Source organism: Loxodonta africana, chromosome 3, assembly GCF_030014295.1.
Source record: "Loxodonta africana isolate mLoxAfr1 chromosome 3, mLoxAfr1.hap2, whole genome shotgun sequence".
Classification (NCBI taxonomy): domain Eukaryota; kingdom Metazoa; phylum Chordata; class Mammalia; order Proboscidea; family Elephantidae; genus Loxodonta; species Loxodonta africana.
Window position 1 is genome coordinate 88172284 of NC_087344.1, and position 18462 is coordinate 88190745.

Consider the following 18462-nt stretch of genomic DNA (forward strand, 5'->3'; position numbering starts at 1 on the left):
GCTGCTCCTGAGTATGGCCTGAATTCAGGGCTGTAGCTTCGCCACAGTAGCTGCAGAAGAAGGTCTACCTAGTGCATCTGTAGCATTGGAAATGACTGTCTTGTGGAGCCACTAAGTTAGGGAGGAGTGGGCTGGGGAGGAAGTGCTCAGGTTAAACTCTCCCCACCGTGGGTCTCCCTTTCTTTCAGCCTCTTTGGAGGGAAGCCTGGGGCCAGAGAAGACCATACTAGCACTAGTCTGTTAGGAACACATCTGTTTTCAGAAAGTGTTCAGGGGAGGTCCCTGGTTGGAGCATCAATGAACAGACACAAGTTGGAATTTTCCTGGCAAACATCCACTTCTGGGCAAAGGGAAAATGACCAGGCATATCTCCAGCTTTGGTTAGAGTCTTCTGAGAAACACTTAGCTGGAGCTGGGGTAAAAAAACCAGTACCAACACTCTCTTTTGGGTAAGTACAGAATGTCAAAATCAGGATTTCAACCCCTAGGATAAAGACCACAGTGACACAAAAACAGATACGGAGAAACATTCCAAGACTGAAAAGAAATCATGGGCTGTGGAGTTAGAATAGTGCTCCCATGAGCTGAACTCCACACCCCCAAACCTGTAGATTAACAAAAACCCACATTTACCAAATCAAACCCCAAATTATAAGTAGGTTCAGGCAACACATGTCTTCTAAGCTGAGCCCCCCAAGTTTGTTCTCTTAAATATATAAAATCTGAATTTTCAGCCACAGACTGAGACCTTTTTATTTGAGATAGGAACCTAATATCTAATATTAAAACATTGAAAGAGTGAAACAACAGAGCCAGTCCCCTATTATAGCTGTGCTCAGAGTCCATGGGGCAGCTGATCAGATTTTGGTGACAGACATGGTGCTTAAACCATCAAGTGACAAGGTCCAAAAGTGTGATGGAGTAGAGGGAGAGAAAAGCAGAAGAGAATTGTGTTCGGTGCACACCGATGGACCCGCTACTTGGGAGCTGGGATCCGTGAGGTTTTAACTGCCAAAACGCAAAACTAACAGCAGCTTCCTGCAGCTGGGCCAGATACCGAAGTCTTGGTACTGGTCCTCTCTTCGCACCATCTCAACATTCACATTGTGCGCTTGAGCAGTTTGCCGCTGCAATGGAACAGCAAATACCTTCTAGACGGAACCTAGAGACCCAAGGCAGCAGCAGTAAAAAACCGTCTTGCATGTATGTCAAATGCAGTCCTCAAATTGAAGTCTTACATCTTAGCAAAGAAGTCAGGAGGTACCAACAAAAATGATAATGCTTTTTCTCCTACAACAATGATTAATCTCCATGCTGAGAATGTCCCATTTGACTTTTTTCCCCTGCCTCTTAAAATTAGGTGACAAAGTAAAAATCCAGTCAGGAAAATAAAAAGGCAGAGGTGTGTGAGCTCAGTGAGACACATCAAATACATAGCATCCTGGTGTCACAGAACAGACAGAGCTGTCCTAGACACTGTGGGGAGAAGATGGACACGGGAGAGGTAGAAGTTCTACTTGTTGATGACTCACACTTGAACAGTGCATTAGTCACTGAATGGGGTGAAGGGGCTGGGGAGGGTGGCAGAGTCATAATTCTCTGCCTGTGTAATGAGGGTTGAAAACATATACTCATGGATGGGAAATTTTAAGTAGCTATGTTTATTATTACTTTTTTTTCCAGCAATCTTGCAAGAGGCAGAAGTGTGACATCAGATTGAGTGAGAGGAGCGTGTGGGTGGGTTGGCGAGGAGCCCTTCTCTTGACGCAGGACTGTGACTTGTCAAGGAGTGGCTGGTTCCACCGCTGGGCCATGTTTACTCTTTTGCTTCAAGGAAAAGGGTTTCTTGAGGGAATAACTTTACCTCCAATAATGATTTATTTGGATCCAGCTGGGTTACCTAGGAAGAAAGAAAACATAGATTTAAAAGATTAGAACAAGTGCTGTTTTCTCCACATGGTATTCAGATTCTACCCATGTACACTGACTTTGAGCCCACTCTGCACTGGCATGAGCATTTTCTGATCTATTACCTTATTTGGTCTTCAATATAACCCCGTGATGCAGATGTTGTTATTTTGTTTTTTTTTTTCGACTGAGGAAACCAGGGCTCAAAGAGGTTATGTCTCAGAGTTTAACGGAGGAACCAGGCCTCCTGCACAGCTCAGCCTGGCCTGCAGAACAGAGGGCTCCAAGGAAAGGGCACTGGTTAAACAACTGACTAGCATTCTTGGGGACCTCTGCCTGGTTAGGCTCTGTTGGCAGGGAGGACCTTTTCTGCTTGGTGAGTGTATTAGCTTCCTAGGGCTGCCATAAAAAAGTATCTTAAACTGGGTGGCTTCAAACAACAGAAACTGTCTCACAGTTCTGGAGGGTGAAAGTTCAAAATCAAGGTGTTGGCAGTGCCATGCTCTCTCTGAAGGCTCTAAGGGAGAATCTGTTTCTCTTAGCTTCTGGTGTTTTTGCTGGCACTCCTTGGTGTTCCTTGGCATATAGACATACCACTCCAGTCTCTACATCTGACATCACATGGTGTTCTCCCTGTGTGTCTGTGTCTCCTCTTACCACGACACCATCATATTAGATTAGCCCCACCCTTATTAATAATCTCATCTTGACTTGATCACATCTGCAAAGACCCTATTTTCTAAATAAGGTTACATTCACAGGTACTGAGAGTTAAGACTTCAACATATCTTTTTGGAGGACACAATTCAACCCACAGCAGTGAGATAAGAATGAAGTTTTGGGGCTGATCTTCCTGCTAAGTCTACATATAGGCAACTGTAGAATACCCACTCCACCATGCCCAAAGATAATATGTCCCCCACTGAGGGATGGAAAGAAGACTCCCTTGGGAAGCATATCACAATCTCCTTGTTGGAGACAATATTTAGTTTGAAAAAATATGAATCAATGTCATAACACAATTTTGTATATGTAGAAATAAAAAAAAATCATTGTTTTATAATATGAACTATTGAGAATAAAGCTAGACAAAAATCTTGGCTTAATGGGCTATGCTAACATACAGGAATCCTAAATTAGACTTATGCTGTCTTGTAGGCCAGAGGCAGGGATGGTTTTCTGAATCTGAGGGGTTATGAAATTAAAGAAATTGAGAAATACTAGTTTAGTGGAAAGGACTCGGGCTCTGGAACCAGAAATACTCTGGTTTAAAGCTGTGTAGGCTATTAGCTTTGTGGCTTTGGAGTTACTATCAACCTTGTGGGACTGATGTGAGAATTCAATGAGAAAATAGATATAATTAGCACAGTGTCGGGCACAGAGGGGGTATTCAATGATGGCTGCCATGTGTGTGAGTGACTGTAAGGACGGATGGACACAGACAAATGGGCAGCTCTGAGTGTGTGTGATGGGGACCCAGGGGACCTCCAGTTGGGCCTAAGGTTGCTGCTCTGCTACATGTAGGAGATCAGCACCTCAGGCAGGTAATCTTGTCCTCTGCTCAACTCAAGACACACCTAATGAGACAGCTCTGCTGTCTTCTAGCTGAGGAGGCCCCTGGGGTCCAAGGCCTAGGAGGCTGAGTGTCATAGGCAGGCTGGTGAGCTGAGGGAGGAACACTATCCTCTGACTGTATCCAGCTGGAAACCAGGTATGCCCAGGAGGGTCATTAAGGAGACACATCCACCTCCAGAATCCCCTCTGCTTATAAGGAACCCAGAGTGAAGCCTGCTCTACTGGTATCTCTTGGGCTATGGGCAGATGGGCAGGCAAGGCGGTGGGGAGGGCTCAGCCTACTGTCTGTCTTCCAATGCACTGGGGGGTAAGCTGCTGCCAAATGTTTACCTATTTCCCCAATTAACGGACAATACTGCACTGGCTCTGTCAACAAACAACTACACTGCCTCTCCTTCTGACTCACTGGTATTTTCTGTCCAGCTGCTTCCGTTATTGTTCTTCTTAATTAACATGCCAGGACTCTTTCACCATCTTCTACTTTGTTATTTGTGGTTTGTAAATATGATGTTGCCGGTAAAAATGAAACCTTAGTGCCAGACCTGTGAGTACCGGCAAGAAGACATGCTAGGAACCAAAAAGGCTGGGAGGCTGGAGCACTGGGACTCACTTCCACCCTGCTGGGGCTGCAAACGTGCAAGATTATAAGGTTCATAAGACCACACCCAGTTTTCACATGAGAAAACTGTGTCCAAGAAAAATAAAGTGGTTTGCCCACTCACTTTAAGCAGGAGACCTGCAACTTGGGAAGGAGGAAATTAAAATTTCCTGAGTACATATTACACACCCCCACCCCCCCAAAACTAAAACCCTTGCGGTCAATTTGATTCTGACTCATAGCGACCCTATAGGACAAGGTAGAACTACCCCATAGAGTTTCCAAGAACACCTGGTGGATTCAAAGTGCAGACCCTTTGGTTAGCAGCTGTAGCTCTTAAACACTATGCCACCAGGGTTTCCTACTACATACCAGGCACTTTAAATATGGTGTCTCCTGTAATCCCCCACAACAACCATGCCAGGTAGGTGGAGATGAGAAAACTGAGGCTCAAAGTGGTTTAGTCACTTTATTAAGGCCACATGGTTAACAAGGGTCTATCTATACAGCATAATGGTTAAAAAGAGTAAAGCAAACCTAGATTCAAATCCCAGCTCTGTCATTCACTACCTATACAACCTTAAAGAAATGATATATCTTGAGAACCTCAGTTTTCGCACCCGTAAGATGGGAATAATCATAATTTCTCTTTTATGGGTTGCCGTGATGGTTAAATGGAATAATGTTGGTGAAGACCCTGGTACAGTGCCTGAGGCAGTAAGTACTCAGTAGATGGCAGCCATTACTGGTTGGTGCATTGCCTTTGGTAGGGGTCCTGGTCTGTCCAACTTCAAAGCTGAAACCCTTTCCCTGAGGTCCTGGAACCCAGGTCTGCATCAGACTATCTTTCTTGTTTCCACCTCACTGCCCAGCAAGAATGCTCCCCTTTCCCTTACTGGACAATGCCTTGATACTAGGACCCCTTTCTATAACTTAACGGACTGCTTCAAAACAAACATGTCTCTGCTGGAGCTGTTCCCTCTGGTGCCCTAGATCACAAGCAATTTTTTTTTTCTTTGAACATCATTTCAGACAGGAATTTCAAAGTGAACAAGGACAATCCATTCTCAACTGCCTGGCTTGGACAGAGACTGTTGGGGGACCCTGAGGGATGCAGGACACCATGCCCTCCTTACCACGATGGTGGCCATACTGTAAAACTATGCTGCAGTGCTCTGGGCTCTATTCAGGAATGACTTGGAGCATGCCAGGAAAGGCCTCCTGGTAGGGAGAAGCCTAAAAATCATGTTCTCTAAGTGATATAAAGTATGCCTCCTGAAAATATGTGTTGGAATTCTAACCCCTATACTTGTGGATGTAATCCTGTTTGGGAATAGGCCTTTCTTTGTTATGTTAATGAGGACATTATCAGTGTCAGGTGTGTCTTAAACCTAATCATTTATGAGATATGAAGATTGCCAAGGAACTGAGGAACACCAGGGCTATAGAAGCTGAAAGAGACAAGGATCTCCCCCCAGAGAGAGAGCCTCTCCCTAGAGCCCATGCCCTGAATTTGGGCTTCCAGCTTCCCAAACCGTGAGAAAATAAATTCCTGTTCTTTAAAGCCACCCACTTGTGGTATTTCTGTTACAGCAGCAGTAGGGAACTAAGACACTGAGCAACAGCTGAAGAATGGAAGATGACTACCAGAAAGAGAGGACACTTGAAAGTAGGGGTGGTAATGCTGCTCTAGGTGCAGGGAGGGGGCTGTGTCAGCCCTCTTTGATCATCTGAAGGGCTGAGGTGGAAGACTGAGCAGATGTGTTCTATGTAGCTCCAGTAGGTAGTGCTAGAACTGGTGAGATAAAATTGCAGGGAAGAAGAACTTGGCTGGCCAGGAAGAACTTTTTTAACAGACAGCAGCAGCTGTGGGTATGGCTACTACTTACTGCTTCTTTTTCTTTTACCTCTCCTCTTCCTCCTTTTGTTCTTTATCTTCTTATTCTTTATCATCATCATAGCAGCAACTATCATTTACTGAAGGTCTACCATGTAGCTGAAACCATGCTAAGCACTTTATAAATAGTACCTTAACTTTTTTTTTTTAACTAGTCCTTCCAACAGCCCAGTGAAGTAGGCATTATTATTGCTGTTTTGCAGACGAAGAAACCATGGGTTATCTTACCCAAGGTTGCAGATAGAACAAAGTTTCAAGTCAGGTCTGTCTGACTCCAAACCTCATAATAACCAGTATGCTATTGGCCAACATGACAACAGGCTGCCTTGGAGAAATGGAGGGGTGGGTAAGGGAGAGGATGAGTGAACTCTCCACTGTCCTGTTGTTGTTGCTATGAAGTTGATTCTGACTCATGGCGACCCCACGTATCGCATAGTAAAACTGTTCCATAGAGTTTTCCTGGCTGTAATCTTAATCTCTAGGCCTGTCTTCTTCAGTACCGCTGGGTGGGTTTGAACTGCCAACTTTTAGGTTAGCAGTTGAAGGCAAACTGTTGACACCAACTAAGGACCTTTTACTGTCCCTAGAAGTATTCAAATAGGGGCTTATTTACAGATGATGATGAGATGATGATGATCACAGTAATAGCGAACACTTATTGAACATTTACTTTGTACCAGGCATATTACATGCTTTTAAACTTATAAAATAAGTTAATCTTCACAGTAATCTTCTGAGGTAGGTTATCTGCCATAGATACAATTATTATCACCATTTTACAGAAGAGGAAATTAAGTCATGGAGAAAAAAAGTCTTAAAGCTATTAAGGGTAGAGCAAAGATCTGAATCAAGGCAATCTATCTTTGGAATGCATGTCTTTAACTACCAGACCATACTGCCAGACGTGTTGCTGAGAGTGGCAGCCACACAGAGAAAGAGGTTGGATTAAGTGACGCTGACATGTTTCTAACCAAGTTTCCAAGATCTTCATTTTAAGAATGGCAAAAGATCAAGGGTGAAGAAAAAATCCTGAAATGTTTATAAAATACGAATACAAAAACCCAATCTGAGCTTGTGTTCTGCCATTTACTTGGGACTTTACTGAATTATTGACTCTCTACATCAACAAAGAAACCTACCCTTTGGGACTCTTTGAGGGAGGAGGGGCATTTTCAGATATGAGGTATGGCTTCACTTTGTCTATAGTTAGAAAAGTAAAGTAAACCATCTTGACATTTTCTTCACTGTACTTGGGAAACCCGAATATTTTCTCATCAAATTAACATTTTAGCAAATTGGCTTTGTGAAACATGTTTATGTTAGCAAAGAGGGGACATGCTCTCTGCCAAATAGTTATTCTTTTCTGAGTCAAATTTCTCAGCACTTTCATCTTCTTTACATGTCGTATATCTTTTATTTCGCTGAGCCTCAGTTCCTTTTCTAAAAAGCAATCAACATTGCTACTGAGAAAAATGTGAATCCATGTGGAAGGTTCTTATCCATACTGAAGGAGTCCCAGAATATTAGGGTGGGAAAACTCCTTAAATGCCAAAGTCTAACCTCTTTATTTCACAGGTAGGCAGGCAACCTGAGGCTCAGAAAGGTCAAGTGACTTGGCCCAGTCACACGGCTGGTAGTGGCAGATGCAGTATTCTACCCCAGAGTTCCTAACTCCTGTTTTGGGGGTCTTTCTGGCCACACCATCCTGCCTCTCACTTTTCTTTGTATCTGAGCATAAATATAATACTACTACTAGGCTCGGAGTTATTTGAGGATAGGACTGTGTAGTAATAAAAATAATAGTCACAGTAACATTTGCATAGTACTTTATAGTTTACGGTTTGCAAGATATGTACATAAACATGAACTTACAATCATGGGGGGTTGGTATTATTATCAGACCATTTCATTTTATTTAATTTTGCTGAGGTAATGACTTTATTTTAAAATTGAAGAAAGGAAAGTCTGGATCTAATATTTTTACATTTAGAGAAAAATACTGGATTGGATTGTTTTTAGGTTCAGAATGTATTTTAAGAGCTTGGGGGGGAAATGTACTGCAGGTGTACTGGAAATTCACGTTCCACTCCATAGATTACAAAATGAGACCCTGAGATTGGGCTTGTCTATGATCGCACAGGTAGAGGCAGGACTAGAACCAGAACCCAGGCCTTCTGACTCCAGTTTCTACATTGTTTCTCTTCCACCCCTTACAAGTGCCCTAACAGGGTTCTCTCTCACCCCATTAACTACAGCCCTCAGGATCAGTGAATGGAATTGGAAAACAAACCATCAAATATTTCTCAAAATGTATTCTTGCTTTTAGAGTAAAATTTGTATTTCGGCAAGTTCCAGCATCTTCAAATTTGTTCTAGGATTTGTCTGCTGCCCTCTTGAGGACCAGCAATCACCACTGTGTGCTGGCACCAATGTGAGCAGAGGGAGCCTGACCCCTAGGAACAACTCTCCGCCACAATGGTACAACATTTACAAGCTTGTTCTAGGCCACACAGAGGTGCAGACACCAGGAACTCACCCATGCCCCTCCTTGTCCCCTGCCCTCTGCCCCTTCCTTCACAGTGACGTGAAAGACAACCAGGTTTCATCCTGTGCATCAGACAGACAGACTGCACATATACACTGCAGTGAGATTCCCTAAGCATAAGGAAATCCACCCCTTTAGTTACGGACCACCGTCTTCTGAGAGCCCTCCCTCACCTTTGAGCCCTCAACAGCTCTCCCTCCTCTGTACTGTTCTACCAAGGCTGTATAGTATCTAAAACTGTCAGGATGTAAGGGACCAGAATGTATGGGTCCTGGTCTTGGCTCTAGTGGTGCCACTTTGGACAAGTCACTTTTCTTCTCTAAGCTTTAATTTTTGCATTTGTGAAAATGCGGGGGTTAGTGATTTAATGGAGTCAACTGGACTGTGGTTGGGCTTTAAAAATAGAAAACACTTGGGTACAACTTACCCGAGTTCTTAGCCAAATCACACAGTTTCCTTTACACTAGGTGAAAAGGTTGTTGTAGGGATTAAAAAAGCTATCAGAGAGCCTTCCTTATATCTTAGTAGAAGATGTCACCAGTATGGTTTGAGCCCAGCAATGGTTAGAATGGTTAAAGTGTGATCTAAGGAGGGAAAGCTAAGGTTGGATTCCAATCACTATAACTTCCTAGCTATCTGATAACCATAGGCAAGTTACTTCACTTTCTGGGTCATTGTTTATAAAGTTGATACTTTTTTTTTTTGGCCTCTCAGAGTTGTTATGAGGATTCAGTAAGATAAAGCTTATAGCCCCTGTTGGGGTGAACATTTATTTCACACTCATGCTTTCACATGGAGGGACTTCAGCTATATTAACACTCCTGGATGTTCCCCTACCCCTCACACAGATAAGAGGAGACTTATCTGCTTGATGAGTTTGGAAAAAGAATGAGTTCAGCCCTGAACTCTTTTCCCTCTTTTGCAGCCATCCTGCTCAACTGTTACAACGTACAAGGGGTCTACAGTGTCCAGCTGTGCCAGTGACTGAGGGGACAATACTGTCTGATTTAGGGGCAAAGAGTTTATCAGCAAGGCCCTTGGTTGCAGATCCCAAACCACAATCTCCGATCAACTTTTTCAATAACAAAGGTGATAAATGTTCTCCCATCTGAGTCCTATGTCCATTTTTCAACTGGTCTTATGTCTTTTAACCGGTCTTGAACTAGTTAAGTGAAAAGGTGTTACATTTAATGGCCCCTATATAACTAAGCAGGTGCTTAAAAAATGATGATTTGAAGTAACTTGATACAAGAGTCATAGTAGCCCTTTTCCTCCCAAAGTTTGTTTGGCCTTGATAGGAGGTAAGAGAATTACCCAGGCAGGATATAAATCAATTTCAAAATACATTTCCCATCTGTAACATAAAGCCACAACAAAGCTTATTCTTAAATGCATGTTTCTTTAAACCCAAGTTATTTGAACACAAAATAAACGTGCTAATAAACTTCCCTCTGAAGAATGAGTACATAATAATAGTGACTATTATTTAAAGCCCTCAGCACACTTTCACATATATTATCTATACCTCACAGCTATCCTAAGAGACTGGACTCACTCATCCTCATTGTTACAGATGAGAATACTAAAGCTCAAATAGGGATGTTACTTACACCAGGCCATACATCTAGAAATTCATGGAGCTCAAAGATGAACTCAGGTCTTTTCACTCAAATCCTGAGCTCTTTCTACTCTATGAGACAGCACAAGGGTTGTGTATGTGAGTTCCCAGATTACAGTGAAGCTCACATGTGTTTGCTTTTAGTTTTGTTCAAAATTAGCATTTACTTGGAACTTGGGAGAACAGCTAATGTTTTGGTATGCTTATGAGTAAACTATTAGAAAAACATACACATTAAACATTAGCAGTTTAACAAACTGCGTCATTAACTTCACTGCCACAAAACGTTACCACGTATTTGTTATTTTCTAAATGCTAAAAAAAAAAAATTTTTTTTTTTAATGCACTATGCTAGTTATTCTATATATCATCTAATTAAATGGTCATAACAGTCCTATTCCAATTTTATAAATGAATTTCTGAGGCCAAAGTAAGTTAAAGGACTTGCCCGAGATTACAAAGCTAGGAAAGATAAAGACAGAATTTGAACCCAGATTTGTGAGCTTCTGACCTGCTTCTAAGGCACTGCCCTTGGTTGCCTCTCAATATCTGATCCAACTTCTAAAACACAGGACAGTTAACACGATTCATTAGCTTTTCCCTTTGGCATAAAGCAAATGTTTTGCAGCTGTGTCATGGCTCTTGTCCCTTCTGTGGCATGACCAAAAACCAAAAACCAAACCCAATGCCGTCAAGTCGATTTTGACTCATAGCGACCCTATAGGACAGAGTAGAACTGCCCCATAAAGTTTCCAAAGAGCACCTGGTGGATTTGAACTGCCAGCCTCTTGGTTAGCAGCTATAGCACTTAGCCACTACACCACCAGGGTTTCCTTTGTGGCATGGGTTTTGCTTTTCTCCACGGGAACACACACTGTCTTTTGTTAGGGTCAACTGGGTCTCAAAGGCTAACTATCCATTTTCTTTCTTTTTGAAAAATATTTGATTGTGTTTTTGGTGGAAGTTCACACAGCAAATTAGGATCCTATTGGACAATTTCTACACAAATTGTTCAGTGACATTAGTCACATTTTTCACAATGTGTCAACATTCTCTTTAATTGCGTTCTGGTTGTTCCATTTCCAGTTCTCTAGTTTCCCTGCCCCCCTTATCGTCTCATCTTTGCTTTAGAGTAATTGTTGACCTTTCAGTCTCATATAAATGGTTTTTTAATGAAGCACCATACTCGCAGGTAATATTCTTTATTTTTTGTGCCAATCTGTTATTTCCCTACAAGGTGATCTGAGGGGATTTTTTTCAACTCAAGGTTTAAAGAGTATCTCAGGGCAACAGTCTCAGGGAGTCCTCTAGTCTCAACTGGCCCAGTAAGTCTGGACTTTTTAAGAATTTGAGTTCTATTCTGTGTTTTTCTCCTGTCTAACAGGATCCATCTATTGTGGCCCTGATCGTCCATTTTCTTTAAACATCTTTTGATGAATTGGGAATCCCTAAAGAGGGCAGTTACACCCAAAAAATACCAGAGAGTGAACCTAAGAACTGATCTGCTGATGTGGAATTTTGCTGGTCATGTGCTAATGTAAAAAAGATGTGAAAAGGCTTCAATAACTGCAAAGTCCTTTGCAAACAAATGGATTAATAATAGTGATAATAAAGAAACAACTACAACAATGTCAGCTGTAGCTCCTACTACTTCTCCTCTCCCTTTGCTGTAGGTGGTAAACACAACCCCTAAAAGATCTGCCAATTTGAAGGGTCCCACCACGGGATCCCTGCTCCTCCTGCTGCCAGCTATTCTATGGTCTATCTCTACCCCATCTTCCTGTGCTGCTGCAGGGCCAATCTGTCTCACTGGATCACAGGAAAGAAGTGGCACTGGGGTGAGGGTTTCTAGAAAACAGTGACAGGTGCCTCTCTTTCCATTACTGAACTGTGATGGAACAACCGGGGTGCTAGGGAGTAGGGTTGGGTAGGCTTCTGTAGCTGTAAAGCTTAGTGTCTGTAGTACATTTTCTTTTCTCAAAGACTTTTTTTATATGGAAGAAGGGAGAATGAGAGAAAAGCTAAAGGAAGAACAAAGGGAGGGAAGACCAAGGTGACATAGGGATGGAAATTGTGTCTTGCAGGTTGCCCTGTTTATTCTTTGTTCAGTCACATTGTAATAATGATAACAAGAGTTACCTTTTATTGGGAACATATTAGGTGCTAACTCCTAAGTGCTACAACAACTCTATGAGGGAGGTACTGTTATCTTCATTTTAGAAATGAAGAAGAGAGGTTCAGAGTGATTATATAAATTCCTTAAGATCACACAGGCAGGAAGCGGCAGAGTAAGGATTTAAAACTGATTTTGGTTCCAAAGTCTGTGTTCTTAATCACCACACTAGATTCTATTTATTTTAAGACCCTTACTTGGAAGGACTGTTCCTTTCATGTAACTGAAGCACCTATAAAAAAAAAAAAAAAAATCCCTACAGCAGAGTATTTTACCACCTCAGGCATTTGGGCAAATTTCACTCATCTAGCTCCTCGGCAAAGAGGAAGATCCTCAATGAGGTGGATTGACACAGTGGCTGCAACAATGAGCTCAAGCATAACAACAATTGTAAGGATGGCTCAGGACCAGGCAGTATTTTGTTCTGTTGTGCATAGGGTCACTATGAGTCGGAACCGACTTGACAGCACCTAACAACAACGACAGCTCCTCAATTATCACAGACCTAGTGACTGTTGGAGTTGGAGGGGTCGTTAGAGGGTTTGTCTGTCACAGATGGAGACAGAAAAGCCCAATGAGCAGGAAGAACTTAATCGAGGTTACTCAGCATTCATGGCAGAACTGGGACCAAACCTGGATTCTTCGCTTCCAGCCTGTGCCTTTAAACTGGCTGTTTAATGAGGACACCAAACCTAAAGTGTTACTAATGTCAAAATGGCCTCAACCTTGGCACACTGTCGGGGAGACCCTGAATACCAAACAAAAAGATGTGACCCTCTCCTTGCACAGAACATAGTGTAGCCACATTGGTATCCCTGATGGTGGCTTTGGTTACTATACTATGAAACAACAATGTTAGTGGGGAAGGCCCTAGAGAGAGTAGAGGGGTGTCTGTCAGGAGTGGGGTGGGGAGGGGAAAGCCTCTTTAGAAACGGGGGAAGGTCCAAGTATGCAGAATGAGCATAAGAAGCATAAAAAGAATAAAGAGCACAAACAAACAAAAAACAAAAATGTAAAAGGAATGGGAACAGGCATGTTTCCCCATTCTGGGAAACTAGTTCCCAAGACTGGGCCCTTTTGGGATCTGGGAGACATGGATTTCACATCAATAAAAGGAATTTCTACTTTACAGAGCATCTTGCAAACTCACTGTTCCTGAAAGCATAAACAGGCAAATTCATTAATAAGGATTCTGTAGTGTGACAAGAGAAATCTAGTACTAGGTTATAGCTGTGCTGAGATGCTGGTCTCCTCATCCTGTAGGAGCTAGGTAGGGTTTTGTGCAGCCAGGATCCTCAGAGGTGGGTTGCCTCTGACTCTGAACAACCTAGTACAGTTAAATAAGGCACACAACCATCATTTTCAATGTGTGGGGTGATTTGAAAAAGGCTGGGAAGTACTGATCTATGGGACATGCCTCACTGTTGGAAGCTGATATCATAGAAGGCAGCCAGGCCCTTGTATTAAGTTCCCTTGGATGCCTCTGACTAAAAGATTGGTCCATAATATTAACCATTGCATTTGGAACAGCGCATTAAGGGACAAGTGAAAGGAGAAATACCTGCGGACTGGTTAGGTTCAGAACTGTTAATAACTCAGCTTAAAAGCCTTCTGAGAAAACTCCATTATTGTTTGTCCCAGATTTTCCCCACTAGGCATGGATTAAGTGCTAATTAGAGAGGTGGTAAGAAAAAGTACTGTCAGGTTTTAAATCCTGGCTTTACATGTATGCTCTTGAGCAAGTCATTTAACTTCCCTAAAACTCAAATTTCTCATGTGTAAGCTAGTGACATTACCCAGCACCTAACAGGTTTTCAATAGACCATTTACCTCTGGATCTATTATCCTTCACGCTGCCACTCAAGAGAAAGTTGGCAAAAACATCTCATTGTGTCTCTCTGCTACTTAAAAATTTTAAATGATTCCTAAACCCTGGTGGTATAGTGGTTAAGAGCTATGGCTGCTAACCAAAAGGTCAGCAGTTTGAATCCACCTGGCGCTCCTCGGAAACTCTATGGGGCTACTCTACCCTGTCCATAGGGTCACTATGAGTTGGAATTGACTCGACGGCCACAGGTTTAGCTTTTTGTTACTACAATAGGGTAGTCCCCTTTTGATTTGGACCTCCTTTTCCCAATTTGTAAATGGTTGGTGGTGGGGTTGATCTAGATTAGATGATCTTTAAAGTTTCCTCCTGTTCTATAATTCTGAATTTATAGAACTATAATTGCCTGAGGATATGAAAGAAGACCTCAGGAGAAGAGGTGGCATTTGACCTGGGCCTTGGATAACAGAAATGTTGACAGGTGAAGAATGGGGAAAACACTGTGAGTTGAAGAAACAGCATAAATGGTGATATCAACGTGCACAACATGTTTCTGGGACCCAAGCCCAACGCCACTGAATCAATTCCAATCCAAAGCAACTCTATAGGACAGAGTAGAACTGCCCCATACGGTTTCCAAGGCTGCAAATCTTTATGGAAGCAGACTGCTACAGTTTTCTCCTGTGGAGTAGCTGGTGGGTTCAAACCACGATCTTTCAGTTAGCAGTCAAGTGCTTAATGACTGCTCCACCAGGGCTCCTCTGTTTCTGGTAAGGCACATAAAAACAAAAACAAACCCAAACCAGTCGCCATCAAGTCAATTCCGACTCATGGCAACCCCATGTGTGTCAGAGTAGAACCATGCTCCACAGGTTTTCAATGGTTGATTTTTGGGAAGTAGCTCCCCAGGCTTTTTTTTCCAAGGTGTCTCTGGGTGGACTTGAACCTCCAACCTTTTCGTTAGGAGTCAAGCACCTTAACCATTTGCACCACCCAGGGATTCCTAGCAGGCCTATGATGGAGGACATGGCTGGAAAGTCAGTTTGGAGGTAGATCATAAAGGCCTTGATTGTTTTCTGAAACGAAACTTTTCTCCAAGGCTTCAGAAAGACCGGGAGTGGCATGCTAGATATGCTCTTTAGGCAGAGTAGCTAGGGAGAAAGTGAGCGTTTTGAATGTATTTTAATACCCAAAGACAGCGAGCGGGTGCATGCATACCTCTGCACACAAACACCGCCCAAGAGCCAGAGCTTTGAACAGGAGTTAAAAGAGTTGAGTCCCTAACGACATACAAAAGACTTGCCTGTGTGATTTATTCTGATGTATTTACTTATCCAATTACCAAAACAGCAGGAGATCATTAAATTTTCCAGTTACCAGATGCAGCATGTTCAATATCTTAAATGTTACCAAGGCTCTCTCTGAGCTATTTTGATATTACATTTCATCTGCCCAAAAGCTTATAAAATTTGATAGCAAGAATCATGAACAGAGTAGGTGTTTTCTTTGAAGGCTGGTCCAGTGGGCACCTGTATGATACCAAACCTATACCAGAAACTCCAAAACTCTCTCTCGTGCTTAAGAAAAAGTATCATGATGAGAAACAAAAGTATTTAGGAAAAGAGGATGCTGAGGAAGTGGCGCTTGAAGATGGTTGGAAATATATATTTACCCATCAGTCTTTTCTTATTGTTCATTTCGTATCAGTTCAATCCTCATGTCCGCAGAGGACCAGGGCTCAGAGTAGAGCATGGAGTCATGCACTCTCTTGGGACACTGTGAACCTGGTTCCTAATACTACCATACTGCTTCTGACTGCTTGTGTTGATTCTGGGCAAGTCATCTTTCCTTCTCTTTTGAGATTCCTTGTCTGTTAAACAAGGATGCTTACATCTCTTGTACCACTTCACAGGCCTGCTATGAGGATCATCACAGCTTGTCTTCCACTGTACTTTACGTGGTGTCTCCTGGATAAGATTGAGCAGTTTAAAGGCAGGAAGGGTGTGTTTCCTGTTCTGTATCCCCAGCACCCAGCAAAGAACCTGGGGCATTATATATGCTCAAAGAATGTTTGCTGAATGAATGATTAAACCAGTGAACGCACATCAAGGAACACTGAAAAATACAGAGCAAGCCCTTACTAAGAACATTTAGGAGAAAGTGGCAAAATAGGTGTTTACTATATCTCCTTTAGAAAAATACATCAAATAAGAAAAATCTGGCTTAAAACTTTTTGAAAGGGTAGTCGTAGCCTGGACCTAAGACTCTTTATCATTCATATCTCTAAATACTATCCCTCACAGACCCTATGTTCTGGCCAGTTAGAACAGTTTGCTATTCCCCAAATATATCTTGTACTTTTCCTCCTTGAGTCTTTGCTTATATTGTTTCCTCTATCTGAACTGTCCTTTCTCCTCAATTCCATCTGTTAAAATGCCAGATGCCAAATGCCACTTCCTTCATGAAACCAGGACTGAGTGATAGTCCTAAATTAATCTCTTTCTCCTATTCCTTGTAACAGTTAATCATGAGTGGCATCTTCTCCCATTCATTGGACTACTATGGGCTCCTGGATCACCTTGTGATCTCTCCCTCATATGCCTATTCCACTTTGCTTCAGGCGGTCAATCCATGGTTGCTGAACTACACAGAAAGTGGATGGGCATACCTTTGTTTCACCTTAGGTTCCTCAGACAAGGTGGCTGCCAAGACCTGCGGGCAGACTCAAGGTCAATGCTTAAAATGGGATGCAGGCACTGGCAATGCTAACCCTGACCCTTGCTAAAACAGCACCCCTGTACTGTTGTATCCCAGTACTTAGCATGGGGCCCAGCCCAAAGGATCGGCGACAGTCTGATACTGAGTAATCTGTCTGTTGTGCCTCTCCAGTTATTTTGCAATTGTTTGTTTATGTGTCTATCTCTCCAGTTAAGACTGAATTCTGATGGCGGATATAAGGTCTTACTGGCTATTGATCCCCAGGGCCTAGTATACTGTCAGAAACAGTGAGCGTTCAATAAATGTTTGCTGAAAGACTGACCTACTAAATGAAGCCTCTCACTCCTCCCTAGAGCCTCCGCCAGTCCAAAGAAAGGGAGTTAAGGGGAGCTACATCCCTAGGCCTCTTCCCCCTAGATTCACTCTGACGGCAGGCGCAGCCTGTTGGTGATACCATTAGCAGGTCACCCCAGCAGGCCCCTCTGTTCTGGACTTTCTCTGGCCTTAACCTCACTCAGTCTGCTGCATAGACATAGGGGCTGACAATAAGTTTGCATCAGTTGCCCTTTCAGAAAGGACAGATTTTTCCCTGTCAACTTTCAACTGCTGTTGGAATTGGCTAATTAGAAGGATTTAAAAAATCTTAATACTCTAAACAGAGAAAACTGGTTCTGAATTATTAAGCAACATTTTCGATGCATTTGAATAACCTTAAGTGACTTAGCTGCCACCTGATCCTAAGCTCTGGCTCAGATAAATAAATGTGAAATATTGTCAAAGCCTCGGCTTATAGAAGCCTTCAGCTACAGTTAAGGAAAAGCTTAAGTTGTCATAAACTGCCTGGGACAGATATCCTCATATAAAAGAAGTGAGAGAAGATGATCTTAAATAAAGTTAGTAGGTACAGGAAGCTAATGGTTTTATTCTGATTTTTAGGAGAAAGTTGTCAATGAGGCAGGTATCATCTATCTCCAGGTCATTTAGTCATATAACCACATAGTATCAGAATTGAAAGAAGAAAGCACCTGTTTTAATCTTTTCATATTTCAAAGAAGATAAGACCTAGAGAATTGTGTACCTTACTTGAGATCACACAAGCGGTTAGAACAGTCAAAATTCTGCCCCAGGATGATGCCTGGCTTCCAGCTTAGTCCCCTTCCCACTACACCACATTCTTCTGAGAATGTCCTGCTGGATAATGCCAAAATGAGAGGCTGACAACTGGGTGTTAAAAGGCACCTAAAAATTCTAACCAGATGGGTCAGTTCTGATGCTTAAGCTCTAGAGACTCCATATATTTCCCCCTAGACCTGGGAGTTCTACCTTGAAGGAAAGAGAGGGGAGAAGGTAAACATAACTAGAATGTGATCTTTCTCTTGTCTATACTTAAGCCAGTTATCCATGAGTTAGCTTCTGCCTGGGTGAGATGGGAAACTCAAAGAAAAACAGTGGATGTACAAATGGGTAAGGACATATTATTTCTTTTCATTTATTTACTAAAAAAATATTTCCTGAATATATACTACATGTCAGAAACCATGCTAAGTATTGGGATACAATGGTGAAGACGACACTCTCTCTATCCTCAAGGAATGTAGTCATTGC

General features: G+C 42.4%; 1 protein-coding gene across 3 annotated transcripts in view; it reads right to left on the reverse strand.

Annotated features, from left to right (window-relative positions):
- The window catches only part of FAF1 (Fas associated factor 1), a 620612-nt gene that overhangs the window by 16660 nt on the left and 585490 nt on the right, over positions 1-18462 (reverse strand). For 2 of the 3 annotated variants that reach the window (XR_010321387.1, XR_010321388.1), the window contains exon 19: positions 1672-1900. Coding sequence is in view for 1 of the 3 variants with exons in the window: in XM_010591294.3 (XP_010589596.1) it covers positions 1817-1900 (84 nt within the window). In the remaining 2 variants the exon portion in view is untranslated. Of the gene's footprint in view, positions 1-1645; positions 1901-18462 lie in introns of those variants that run through there. The other variant, XM_010591294.3, reaches the window with a different exon arrangement.